The 14182-nt window shown below is 42.6% G+C and overlaps 1 protein-coding gene across 1 annotated transcript in view; it reads right to left on the reverse strand.

The window, feature by feature from the left end:
• LOC142652476 (meprin A subunit beta-like) overlaps window positions 1–10456 on the reverse strand; it is a 60095-nt gene extending 49639 nt beyond the window's left edge. Inside the window, exons 1-6 of the mRNA XM_075828113.1 lie at window positions 10379–10456; window positions 8376–8394; window positions 8187–8237; window positions 8035–8075; window positions 4742–4820; window positions 3814–3931 (exon numbers count right to left, since the gene is read on the reverse strand). Coding sequence (XP_075684228.1) covers window positions 3814–3931; window positions 4742–4820; window positions 8035–8075; window positions 8187–8237; window positions 8376–8394; window positions 10379–10456 — 386 coding nt within the window. The remainder of the gene's footprint in view (window positions 1–3813; window positions 3932–4741; window positions 4821–8034; window positions 8076–8186; window positions 8238–8375; window positions 8395–10378) is intronic.
• Between the last annotated feature and the right edge of the window lie 3726 nt (window positions 10457–14182).

A 14182-nucleotide genomic window follows, 5' to 3' on the forward strand; every position in this document is an offset into this window, starting at 1 on the left:
CGGCTGTGTGGCAATATATACAAGGAAGGCTGTGTGGCACTATATACAATAGAGGAGGGCTGTGTGGCAGTATATACAAGGAGGGCTGTGTGGGAGTTATATAGACCAGGGGAGCTGTGTGGCAGTATATACAAGGGGCGGCTGTGTGGCAGTATATACAAGGGGGGCTGTGTGGCAGTATATACAGGGGGAGCTGTGTGGCAGCATATATAAGGGGAAGCTGTGAAGCATTATAAAAAAGGTGGGGCTGTGTGGCACTATATACAAGGGGGGCTGTGTGGCAGTATATACAAGGGGGGCTGTGTGGCAGTATATACAAGGGGGACTGTGTGGCTATATATACAAGGGGGAGCTGTGTGGCAGTATGTACAAGGGGGAGCTGTGTGGCACTATATTATATACAAGGGGGGCTGTGTGGCAGTATATACAAGGGGGAAGCAGTGTGGCACTATATACAAGGTGAGCTATGTGGCACTGTATACAAGGGGGCTGCGTAGCACTATATACACGGGGGGCTGTGTGGCAGTATATACAAGGGGGGCTGTGTTGCACTATATACAAGGGGGGGCTGTGTGGCACTATATACAAGGGGGGGCTGTGTGGCACTATATACAAGGGGGCACTGTGTGGCACTATGTACAGGGGGGCTGTGTGGCACTATATACAACGGGGGGCTGTGTGGCACTATATACAAGGGGGGCTGTGTGGCACTATATACAAGGGGGGCTTTGTGTGGCAGTATATACAAGAGGGAGAGGGCTGTGTGGCGCTATCTACAGGGGGCTGTGTGGCACTATATACAAGGGGGGCTGTGGAAGTATCGACAGGGGGTGCGTGTAATGCTATCTACAGGAGGTGTGGCGGTATCTACAGGGGCTGTGTGTGCGGTGCTATCTACAGGGGGCTGCGTGGTGCTATCTACAAGGGGGCTGTGTGTGGCGCTATCTACAGGGGGCTGTGTGTGACGCTATCTACAGGGGGCTGGGTGTGACCCTATCTACAGGGGGCTGGGTGTGACGCTATCTACAGGGGGCTGTGTGTGATGCTATCTACAGGGGGCTGTGTGTGACGCTATCTACAGGAGCTGTGTGTGGCGCTATCTACAGGGGGCTGCGTGGTGCCATCTACAAGGGGGTTGTGTGTGGCGCTATCTACAGGGGGCTGTGTGTGATGCTATCTACAGGGGGCTGTGTGTGATGCTATCTACAGGGGGCTGTGTGTGTTGCTATCTACAGGGGGCTGTGTGTGGCGCTATCTACAGGGGGATGTGTGTGATGCTATCTACAGGGGGATGCGTGTGGCGCTATCTACAGGGTTGCAGTGTGTGGCGCTATCTACAGGGGGCTGTGTGTGGCGCTATCTACAGGGGGCTGTGTGTGGCGCTATCTACAGGGGGCTGTGTATGGCGCTATCTACAGGGAGCAGTGTGTGATGCTATCTACAGGGGCATGTGTATGATGTTATCTATCGGGATCAGTGTGTGATGATATCTAAAGGGGGCTGTGTGTGATGCTATCTACAGGGGGTGTGTGTGGGGCACTATATACAGGGAGCAGTGTGTGATGCTATCTACAGGGGGCTCTGTGTGAAGCTATCTACAGGGGGTGTGTGTGGGGCACTATATACAGGGAGCAGTGTGTGATGCTATCTACAGGGGGCTGTGTGTGATGCTATCTACAGGGGGCTGTGTGTGATGCTATCTACAGGAGACTGTGTGTGGCACTATCTATGGGTGTGTGTGTAGCACTATCTACAGGGGGCTGTGTGTTGTGCTATCTACAGGGGGCTGTGTCTTGTGCTATCTACAGGGGGCTGTGTGTTGTGCTATCTACAGGGGGTCTGTGTGCCGCTATTTAAAGGGGGGTGTGGTGCTATCTACAGGGGGTGTGTTTAGCGCTCTCCACATGGAGGTCTGTGTGGCACTATCTACAGGGGTCTGTGTGACGCTATCTATAGGGACAGTGGTGTAAGAGTGGGATTCTTTCATTGATGCCTATAACTGGTGTTTATAACTGTCTATTGTACTGGTGGAGCTGCCAAGACTTAGAGGGAAGATTGCTAGGCAGTTACTATCATTCCCATGTAGTTTAGAAAGAGGGGCAGCGCATATGCTTAATCCACCATCATTTTAACATTTTTCAGTTATTCAGTGGATAGATGATAAATGTTTTTGGCTGGAGTACTCCTTTAATAAACCTGTGCATACATAGAAATGATTTTGGTAAAACAGTGTGAACTGGGGTGTTCATTTCTGTAACAAAAAAATAGAAAGTATAATGACACTTTTAATGAAGTTCATGCAAGTCTCCGTCATGGTTTCTCCAATCTCGTGATCTGTCAACTTATTACATATATTTATTTCAGGCTGCTTTTTTTTACTCAAAGGGACTGTTATCCTAGTGTGTACATGTTAAGTTGCCTTGGTGCAGAAATCCAGCAACTGGTGAAAGTGTCTGGTAATGGATTTGAAAGTCATCATTTGTATTAAACATATAATAGTATGTTAATACACCTTGGCTATGGATACATTGCTCAACTGGTTTACAAAGGAGGAAAAACCTCTGTGAAACGATAGCCTAAATCCTTGAAATAATTCTTCATAACCGTCTCCCTCTATCTGTAAATCTGGGATACAAGTTAGGTGATTTCCAACTCCTGTGAACAATATCTCACTGTAACTTGTCGTACCCATGCCACCAGGCAATGGGAAAGTATGGAATTTCAAAGCACAGTGACAGATTACATCAGTGCTCCTTCAAAACTTTGAATGGCTTGGATTTTTTGAAAAGCTACTATTATTTAATGTTTTTTTAAAGGGTGAACATATGCACCAAATGGCATTAAATTGTACCTATCTTTATCATTTGTTTTGCACACTATTCAGAAGTACATGAATACTGTACATTAACCTCTGTAGTATGGCATATTCTTCATGGGCATGCAGTCTGTAGTTGCCCTTTCCATATCTGCAGGCTATCTGTAAGGGTATGGGCACACACACTAATTACGTCCGTAATTGACGGACGTATTTCGGCCGCAAGTACCGGACCGACCACAGTGCAGGGAGCCGGGCTCCTAGCATCATACTTATGTACGATGCTAGGAGTCCCTGCCTCGCTGCCAGACAACTGTCCCGTACTGTAATCATGTTTTCAGTACGGGACAGTTGTCCTGCAGCGGGGCAGGGACTCCTAGCATCGTACATAAGTATGATGCTAGGAGCCCGGCTCCCTGCACTGTGGTCGGTCCGGTACTTGCGGCCGAAATACGTCCGTCAATTACGGACGTAATTAGTGTGTGTGCACATACCCTAAATGTTCGCAAACCTCCTTAGTCCCTAAGGAATAGAACAATACAGTAAATAGAAGATAGGGAGGAGGGGGTAGAAGGGGATGCAGCTGCAGTTTCTCACTAAGTGAAACAGCATTAGTGGTAGAGGGGAGGTGGAGCAGCAGGAGTAAATGTGACTGGCTCGGAGCACACAGCACAGCTCATACATTATACTAGGAAGAGTCTGCCCACTCAACAAGCATGTAGAGGGAAAATGTTCAATTACAGAGACGAGCAGAGTAAAAAGACAAAGAATATTAAAGATAGACTCAATGTTTCTGCACTACATCTAATATACATGTAAAGCTACCTAAGAAGTGTCTGGGATTTTTATTTTCTTTAAATAATATGTAGGCTTTTTCATTATGGATTCTTTAAATTATTTTCTGCAGAGGTCTGCGTATAACTAGATTGTTTGTAACATAAAATTATAACCAACACCATTGTTTGTTCATGAGTGGCTAGTATAAAATATTTCCATACCCATCTTCCTTGTACACGGAGATATAATTAGGTTCTCCCTCCCATGGTTTAAAGTCAATACATGATTTCAATCGGTAACGTTCAAAGGCTTCCAACACAAGTGCTTTAGCGTTTATGTCTGAAAGATAATTCTTAGATTTTAAACATATAAATGGTAACGGTATCTGACCGTACATATTCCTCCATACCCAATATTGATTCTCCTGGATTTCACAAGGAAATTTCTGAAAACAGTAGAGTAGACAGTGTTGAATGTATTTCATAATGACAGTGAGACAATTATTCCATCTGGACATCCCCTTCTCAAATCAAATTCACCCAGCCACCCACCCAGCTTATTGACGTGGTATCGGTTGCTAAACCCCCCGTTGATCTCTCTGGGTGGATATGCTGACAGCAATATATGAAATAAAATTAAATTGTACACTTTCATGACCGAGACACCAGCATTAACCCCTTCACTATCCTAAACCATGTAATAATAAACTATATTATTATATAATATTAAGTGTTAATCACTTAACCAACCTAGTCCTCCATAGAGATTAGATATGAACCCATGCCCATGTTAGACCAACAATATTACCCTATTAATCAGCCTAGACCACCAGAGATACTAGGTATTAACCACTAAGCCTATCTAGACCCCTAGGGATTTTACAGGAATATTATAACTAACCCCTAAACCCACAAAATGTAAAAATATGTGATATAGTAGATGAAGAAAGCTTGCAAAGTGAATTGGATTAGAGATGGAGGGGGAAGGTAAGGTTTTTATGCTATACCCATCATGGGCACCAACACACTCGGAACCCCATTTCAAAAATATTAATAATTAATATTATAATATCTGTGTTCTATATACAATATATAGTTACTTTACTATTTTTCACGATCTGGGACACAGCTGAAGTGTTTGTAAACCTACCCAAACTATCCTCTAAGTAGTATGGAACTGGTATAGGCCACCGATACTGGTCCCCAATAACTGAGTTCTTTTCATTTGGCTGCACACAAAAAATAAACAGAAATCTGATTTAAACATTGTTTTAACAACTTTAAAAGAAAGATACCAGAAGTTCTATGATTACTTATTCTATTTTATTGTGTTTCAACAGTGCCAAAAAGTGTGTAAATATCTTATTCTGTGCTGCCAATCAGAACTCTTTACTTACATGTGGTAGAATAATGTTTTGGATTTGATTGGTTGCTATATGGCCAATCAGGTTGCTAACATTAGGTACATCATGAGGTTGGTGTTATTAATTCCATATTCTACAGTTACATTTGTTATACGGATGTAGCCATCTTTAACTTGACTGTGATAACTTGCTGCAGCGTGATATCACACAACAAAAGACATTGAAAAGTCATTGAAAAAGTCAAGATAAAGGATCTAGCCACTGTGTATTTAATGCGTTAAAAGTCAAGGTAAAGACAGCTACATCTGTACTTATATGTATAGTGGTATGTGTTGGATTGTAGTACAACTCTGTATTATATCCTGCGCCCAACTCTAGAAATCAATGTTGAATTACTCAAATGGGTTTAGTTGTAGTTGACAACAAATTTCTGAAGTTGCGATGTCTTATTTCAATGCTAGAAATCTGTTACAAGATGTAGAATATAACATCGCTAAAAAAGGACTACAGGTGGACTATAAACTCATTTATTGTGTAATTAACATTCTTAGTATATTGTTTTAAGCATACTATCTGTGACCAAGTTATTTAGTAACAACGGTTAGACAGTTCATGTGCTATGATGATTACATTCATCAAATTATTAAAGGAGGCCTGACACATACTGCAAAAAAACAACTTATTTGGAGTCCCCCACTGCTAATTGGTTAAAGTCTTTAATCTTTTCAGGATCTACCAGCACCAGATTTGCTGCATCTTTATTAAATGTTTTACAATACTTTACGTTACCTCTGCTTTTCATCTGGTGATTAGGGTTCTAGTTCATGACCAGGGTATTTTTGACCATGAAGGCGTTGTGTCATCAATAGAAATGGCAATATATAAACTCAATATACATTTTAGAGTAACTTTGTAAAGTATTGTTATTGAAAAAAAAATTCCTTGCAGGAATATGGTAATTATCTGCTTGTAATTACACCCCTGGTGTTCAAATGTATAGGTCTCTGCACGTCATTCTAGAGAATGTCAGAATGTCAGATGTGCATGCACAGTACAATACATTTAAAGGAACAGGCATATCTTTTTGGCTTGACATATGCCTTACTTCTACATCTCAGAGTACACAGGATTCAAGCAGTAAGGGTTAAAGCCATTAGATAACCTTCTCATTAGTTTGTACTGCTCTTCTCCTTACCAGGGACAGAGATAATAACTTTGTTCAGCGCAAGTAGTGAACTGCTTATGTAATGAATATTTTTCCTCACGGCTTGAAGTCTGTAGACCACTTAGGCTTCGTTCACATCTGCGTCAGAGCTCCGTTCCGTCTGAGCTTTCCGTCGGAACGGAGCCCTGACTGACAAAAAAGGAAACCATAAGTTTCCATTTCTATCACCATTGATTTCAATGGTGACGGATCCGGTGCCAATGGTTTTCGTTTGTCTTCGTTGTGCAAGGGTTCCATCGTTTTGACGGAATCAATACCGTAATCTACTATGGTATTGATTCAGTCTAAACGACGGAACCCGTACACAACTGAGACAAACAGAAACCATTGGCACCGGATCCGTCACCATTGAAATCAATGGGGATGGAAACGGAAACCTATAGTTTCTGTTTGTGTCAGGGCTCCATTCCAATGGAAAGCTACGTCGGAACGGAGCCCTGACGCATATGTGAACTTAACCTTACCTTCTCTCGGTTTGTTTCACTGATAAGAGCAGAAGCTGTATGTCTAACAGAGCTTTACTAGAATGAAGTGCAGAGACTTATACATTTGAACACCAGGGGGTGCTATTACAAGCAGATAATTGACATTACTCTGAGGAAACTTTTTTTTTTTTTTAATAACAATACTTTATTTTGAGTTTATATATTGCAATTTCTATTGATGGCACAACCCCTTTAATGACTGGATACAGATATAGAGGGGGGGGGGGTCCTGAGCAGGGAATCCCCCTTTACGATCAAAAAATGCACATATAAGTTATTGCCAAGAACGGAACGACCAAAAAAATAAAGTTAACATATTATTTAAACCGCAAAATGAATTCCGTAAAAAAAACCCTGCAAAAAACAAAGGCGGAATTGCTATTTTCTTCCATTCCCCCCAAAAAAGAAATAATAAAAGTTAATCAATAAGTCCCATGTACCCAAAAATGGTACGAATGAAAACAACGTCTCTCGTACAGCTATGTCGAAGAACAAATAAAGTGTAGTGAATGGGAGAAAAGGCTGCAATACCTGTGGATCGCCGCTAAATGTGTTTTGAACATTCACAGTGAGCAAGAAGAAATGAAAGGGAAGAAGTGCTCATACGAGCGCTCGGTTCCCGTCAAAACAGCTGATAGGCGGAGGTCCCGGGAGTCACACCCCGAACCATCAGCTATTGATAGGCTATCCTGAGGATAGGCCATCAAATTTTAGTGGCTGGAAAACCCCTTAAATGCCCAGAATGCATGCAAGGGCATGGGGTTAATGCAGCCACCGTTTGAAAACGGTGGCTCATAGTTAACTGCCTACCGCTGCAACTTAGTCGTTCTGCGGTAGGCAAGTAGTTAAAGGTAATCTGTTAATAGGTTTGGAGCCACTAAACCAGCAGCATGTCGTTATGGAGCTGGGGTTTAATGTTCCAAACTTACTGACGTCTAAACTATCTGTTTAGGCAATAGTTAGTAAAATAACTTACAAGTTACTGAGATCAGTCCGGGAGCATCGGGCGCATGAAGCTGAGAACTGTACGCTGCAGATGTGCAGTGAAGCGCGGTGTACTGTCCTCAGCTACATGTGCACAATGTGAATGTGTCCGATTCCGCCAGACCCTCTCAGTAACTTGTACGTTTGTTTCTTACTAACTATTGCCTAAACAGCCGTTCTTCCTGGTGCCAGTTTGGAACACTAAACCCCAGCTGCATGACAATATCCTGGTTGTTTAGAGTCTCCTAACATATTGACAGGTTACCTTTCAGTAACACCAATAGTACTGATTTTTGCATCGAACTTTCTAAGATACATGGAACAATCTTCCTACAACATTAAACATCTACAATTGCAAATTGACAAATTTTACATTTGAACTCACCTGAAGTTTGATGTCCCCTTCAAAAAGATTCAGGTCTAATTCTTAAAGAACAAGAAATGAGCATAAGTGCATTACTAAAGAAATTATTAAAATAAGGTAGAAAAGAACCACTGTACGTTTTACAATACAAAGTATTTGTGATTATTAGAAACCTTGGTTGATGTCAAATATGTCTTTGTCTTTTCCACCATCCAAATCGACTTCTGCAAGGAGAGGAATAAAGATTATTTGCTGGGTATATATGTTATTGCCTTTTTATTATCTTTCTGTGTTACATAATAGACTTTCCTTGAAGTCTGCAAACAATAACATAAATGAAGCAGTGTGCACACGGCACTTACCTGTGTGTCCCTGAGCAGGCTGAAAAACAAAATACATTAAGACATTTAGTTACTAAAATGCAATTCAGAAAATCTTAAATTAAATATAAAATATTATTTATGATTGTCATCTGTGTAAGATAATGTGTGGAGGAGTCTCACATGATTTAGTTACTACTGACAATATAAAATATGCATACGTTTTCTGGAATCTCCTGCCCATCCAAAATTATTTTACTATGAGGATGAAAGCAAATAGCTGGAATGTAAAGGCCAGGTAGAGAACATGTAAATTCTTGATCATGTCATTGCACCCTATGTTTGCATATAGTGTAACAGCTGGTAACATTGTTGGAATGTTTTATGAATTAGTCTGCACTTATATATTCGTGAGTGAAATTTGATATATTCGGGGGTGAAATGTCGTTGTGATGGGATGAATAACGTAGTCGAATACTACGGTATTCATCCCGTCCCAACGACGGAACCCTTGCACAACGGAGACAAGCTGAAACCATTGGCACCGGATCCGTCACCATTGAAATCAATGGTGATGGAAACAGAAACCTCTGGTTTCAGTTTGTGTCAGTCAGGGCTCCGTTCCGACGGAAAGCTCAGACGGAACGTCGGAACGGAGCCCTGAAGCAGATGTGAACATAGCCTAAAAATGAAAGCAAGAAAGATACAAAGATAAAAACGGATCCATTCAAAATGGAGTATAACTGATGACAAACTGAAAGAAAACAGTAAGTTTTTTTTTTTACGGATCCGGTAAACTGATCCGTCAAGAACAAACATATTTTACCTTCCGTTGCATTCAGTATGGCATCAGTCAGTCTGTCTGTTTTTTTAAATTTCAACGGATCTGTTAAAACGGATGTCACAACGCAGATGTGAACTAAGCCTTAGACGACCACTCACATTTGCAGTGAAAAATGGTCTTCTCGAGGGCTAGTGCTCACAAAGGAGTGTGTTAATATACATGAGATATAAGAGAATTTAAAATCTGTTCTATATGAGGGTAGGTCTTCTCATAAAAATGGTCTTTTGGAGAGAAGGTGCTTTCTATAAGATAGGGGATTCTGGTATAACACATCTTTCTAATACCTATTATGATTGAATGAAGTACCATACCTCTTAAATTTCAAGTATCGCAAAGAGGGACAACCATTGCGAGCCACGCATCTAACCCCCACCAAATCCCTGCCCATACACAACCGGTTCAGCCCACACAGTATCATGCTCCCATAGTGCCTCCACACAGTATAATGCCCGCTCAGAACCGCCCCCCCCGTCTGTATAATGCCACTATAACTGCCCCCACACAGTATACTAACCCATAGTGCCCCCCACACAGTATAATGCCAAATAGCAGCCCCCATACAGTATAATGCCCCATAGATGCACCCATACAGCATAATGCCCTCCTATAATGCTTCTCCAGCGTGGTCGATGCTCTGGCTGGGGATTCCGCTCCCCGGTCGATCCCTGGTCAGACATACCACCGGGAGTCCATGCAGACAAAAATTGCATTGTAAAACAAAGGTCTTTTGTGGTAAAACCACACGTGGTTTTTTTTTTACCACATTGTGGACACACATCAACTGATATGTGTGGCCTCGCCCTTAGTGTGAATAATAGAATAGTAGAAGCTACTGTATTTTTAAGTACAGATGATGATACCTGAATGGGCTTAACCATAAATAGGATCAATGAAGCTTTTATGAACAAACCTGTTTTCTTATTATCAAAACTTTTTCCAGATGAGACAAGTAAGGGCCTGTTCACTTCTGCGTCAGTGTTTCCATTACTCTTCTCTATCAGAGGAGCAGAACAACGAAAATACCGGAAGCACTGGTTCTGTTGGACACCATCGACACCCAATGGAATTCATTGACTTTAATAGTGCAATAATCCAACGTTCTGTGCTATTGTTTGTGGTATTTTGGACAGAAACTGTGACGAGGAGCCTCCAATGCAGATGTGAACAGGCCCAAACAGAGAAATAATAATAATGGACTCACCTGTCCAATAACAGACTGAAGGAGAAGCAGAACAAGAGGGAAAGAAACTAGGTCCATTGTAGGTCTCCTACTTGTCATCATCTTACAAGGACTACAATACTGGTTAAGCTTTTCCTTTTATATAACTTTTTTTAATATTTTTGTACTTTGTCCTAGTATATGACTTGTCAGTTACAGTTTATCCAATGTGGAAGACCCTTGGACCTCAACATGCAATATACTTATAGTACCGTAATCTGTGTTAGCCTAGGTTATCAAAGCTATAGTATATCAGTTAACCTCATTTTAAGTCAAAATACTTTATAATTCTGAAGCAAGCAGAGGATACAAAGTCATTGTTTTACTCAACTCCTTCCTGACCGCCCACTGTCTTTTGACGTCAGGCAGTGCAAGTGTTTATTCTACAGGGACGTCTTTTGGCGTCGCTGTAGGAGAAGCTGATGAGCGCTCCTGTGAGCGCTCATCCTCTAAGCAGGAGCTGTAACTTACAGCTCCTGATCCTAGAGAAACCTCCTGTACACAGCTGGGGTCAGAAAACATTCCGACCCCAGCTGTTTAACCCTTTGATTACCGCGGTCTGCGACCGCGGCTATTAAGGATCTGCCAGGCACAGCTTCTGTATCTACGCCCATAGGTAATCAGTCTGCACCTGCTTCTATGTCTGTGAGACTGACTCCATCTTCCACCACTCAGGATGGCAGGCTTAGGAGTGGGAGAGCCTAACACAGCCTGGCCAGATGGAGCTAGCTCCCGCCACTCTGTCTATTTATACCTGCCTTTCCTGTTCCTCCTTGCTTGTGATACTTCTCGTTTGGTTTCCTGGCCCTGCTGCAGCTTCTTGTACTATTTGACCCTGCTTCATATTGACCCTGGCTTACTGACTACTCTCCTGCTCTGCGTTTGGTACCTCGTACACTCCTGGTTTGACTCGGCTTGTTCACTACTCTCCTGCTCTGCGTTTGGTACCTCGTACACTCCTGGTTTGACTCGGCTCGTTCACCACTCTTGTTGCTCACGGTGTTGCCGTGGGCAACTGCCCCTTTTCCCTTGCTTCTGTGTACCCTTGTCTGTCGTGCACTTATTGAGCGTAGGGACCGTCGCCCAGTTGTACCCCGTCGCCTAGGGCGGGTCGTTGCAATTAGGCAGGGACTGAGTGTCGGGTAGATTAGTGCTCACTTGTCTGTTTCTTTACCCCCATCATTACAGCGGCATGATCAAAGGGAATTCCCCTCTTTGATTGCATCACCGGGATTCCGGTGATGCGATCAAACACTGGGGAATCCCTCTGCAGTCAGCCCTGGGGACCTACAAAGAACCCCAGGACTGTCTGTTCCGTTTTCCTGCTGTTCGGGCACACCATGTGCTGCCCGATCAGCAGCCTGTGTCATAGTGACACAGTGTGATGTATTAGCATACAGGAGTATGCTAATATATTACAAGTAAAAAAAAAAGTTACAAAAAATGTTATCCTTTGATGGGATTTAAAAAAAAGTAACAAAAATAAATAAATAAATAAATAAAAAAAAGTCCCAAAAAGAGTCATTATTTTGCATAAAATACTATTTATTGCCCCTACAAACAAAAACAAAAAACATACACATATTAGGTATCTACACTACCGTAATAACCTGAAGAATTAATCGAATGGGTTATTGAGCGTGAAACATGAACGGGATAAAAAAGAAACAAGAAAAACTATGCAGAGAATCGCTTTCCTATATTCACGGCATAAAATTTTTTTTTTTTACCCTCAAACTGTGGGGAAAAAAAATACTATTTCTCTCGCATAAAACAAGGCCTCATACAGCCACGTCAATTAAAAAATAAAAAAGTTATGGCTGCTGAAAGGCAGAGAGGCAAAAACAGAAAAATTGAGCTGGTCATTAAGGTCTTTTCAGGCCCGGTCATTAAGGGGTTAAAGGGAATGTGTCATCAGAAAATGACCTATATTTTTAAAAACAACTTTGCTGATTTTTTTTATTTTCTTTGTTGAAAATAGAATAAGAAACTGACAATAAAAAAAATAAAAAAAGCTTAGAAAAAATAAATACGTTTCAGTATGGCTAAGGGCTTGCTTCCTGTGCTGTTTGTGTCGGCATGTTATCAAGCACATGAGCGCAAGGGGCTTGCACATTGCCTATCGCTGGAGTCCCCAAGCATAGCATCAGCAAGCGCTCTCCCTAGGACTCCAGCACTGCTCCTGACGTCACTGTCCATATATGGACAGTGACATCAGGAGTTTCCTATCATTGGAGCCCCCGAGCAGAGCATCAGCTGATGCTCGGGGGAGACTCCAGCACTGCTCCCGATGTCACTGTCACTGCCCATATATGGACAGTGTCGTCAGCAGCAATGCTGAGTACCCGGGCAGAGCATCAGCTGATGCTGTGCCCAAGGACTACAGCACTGCTCCAAACGTTACCATCCATATATGGACAGTGACGTTAGGAGTTCCCTATCGCTGGTGTCAAAGATATTTTTTTTAATATTTCTTCATTATGCGTGATCGTAAATTGCTGTCAGGAAAATTAATTGTGGACAGTTGTAACTGTAAATGGCTTGCAGAGAACAATGGGTATTCTATTTATAAAACTTATGGTGTTTGACCCAACGACTTTTGTATTCTGCTGAATAGATTACAAAGACTGACGGGACTAAAAACCTAATGACATTTTGTAGTCCATTGGGTTGTTAAGGCTAAAAATACATACTAAGACAAGATTGGACGATTCTGTTTTATACCATAAGTGGAATGTATATGTGTAAATATGAGAACATGAGTAATGCCTACTCTCGTATTGTCTAAAATAAAGATATGTCTTGCCACTTATGGCGGAGGTACATTTGAACACCAATGCGGCGTGTTATGGTCTCTCCGGCTGGCCTCTCTCAAACCTCCAGAGAGTATTAGTTGATTTGGAACTCAGACGATTGCAGATAAAGTCGTAATTTATTTTTAATGGACAAACTAAATTCTGCAGCGACATTTCCTGGGAGCTCTTATCCGGGATCCCAACACAGATCCAAGGAGACAATCGAAGGTATATGATGGCTAAGAAAACAGTGGGGAACTGCACATAATACCGGTGAGTAAGAAATGTTATTCTTACTGTAATGACAGGGATAGGGAAACAGACAAGTGAGCCCTAATCTACCCACCACTCAGTCCCTGCCTACTTGCAACGACCCGCCCTAGGTGACGGGGTACAACTTGGCGACGGTCCCTACACTCAATAAGTGCACGACAGACAACAAACAAGGAAACACAGAAGAAAGGGAAACGGGGCAGTTGCCCACGGCAACACCGTGAGCAACAAGAGTGGTAAACGGGCCGAGTCAAACCAGGAGAGTACGAGGTGCCAAACGTAGAGCAGGAGAGTAGTGAACAAGCCGAGTCAAACCAGGAGTGTACGAGGTACCAAACGCAGAGCAGAAGAGTAGTCAGTAAGCCAGGGTCAATACGAAGCAGGGACAAGTAGTTCAAGAAGCTGCAGCAGGGCCAGGAAACCAACAGAGAAGAATCACAAGCAAGGAGGAACAGGAAAGGCAGGTATAAATATACAGAGGGCGGGAGCTAGCTCAGTCTGGCCAGGCTGTGATAGGGTCTCCCACTCCTAAGCCTGCCATCCTGAGTGGTGGAATATGGAGTCAGTCTCACAGACATAGAAGCAGGTGCAGACTGATTACCTATGGGCGTGGATACAGAAGCTGTGCCTGGCAGATCCTTAACAGTACCCCCCCCTTTTATGAGGGGCCACCGGACCCTTTCTAGATGGACCTGGTTTATTGGGGAAACGAAGGTGG

This window comes from Rhinoderma darwinii, chromosome 5 (assembly GCF_050947455.1).
Source record: "Rhinoderma darwinii isolate aRhiDar2 chromosome 5, aRhiDar2.hap1, whole genome shotgun sequence".
Lineage (NCBI taxonomy): Eukaryota > Metazoa > Chordata > Amphibia > Anura > Rhinodermatidae > Rhinoderma > Rhinoderma darwinii.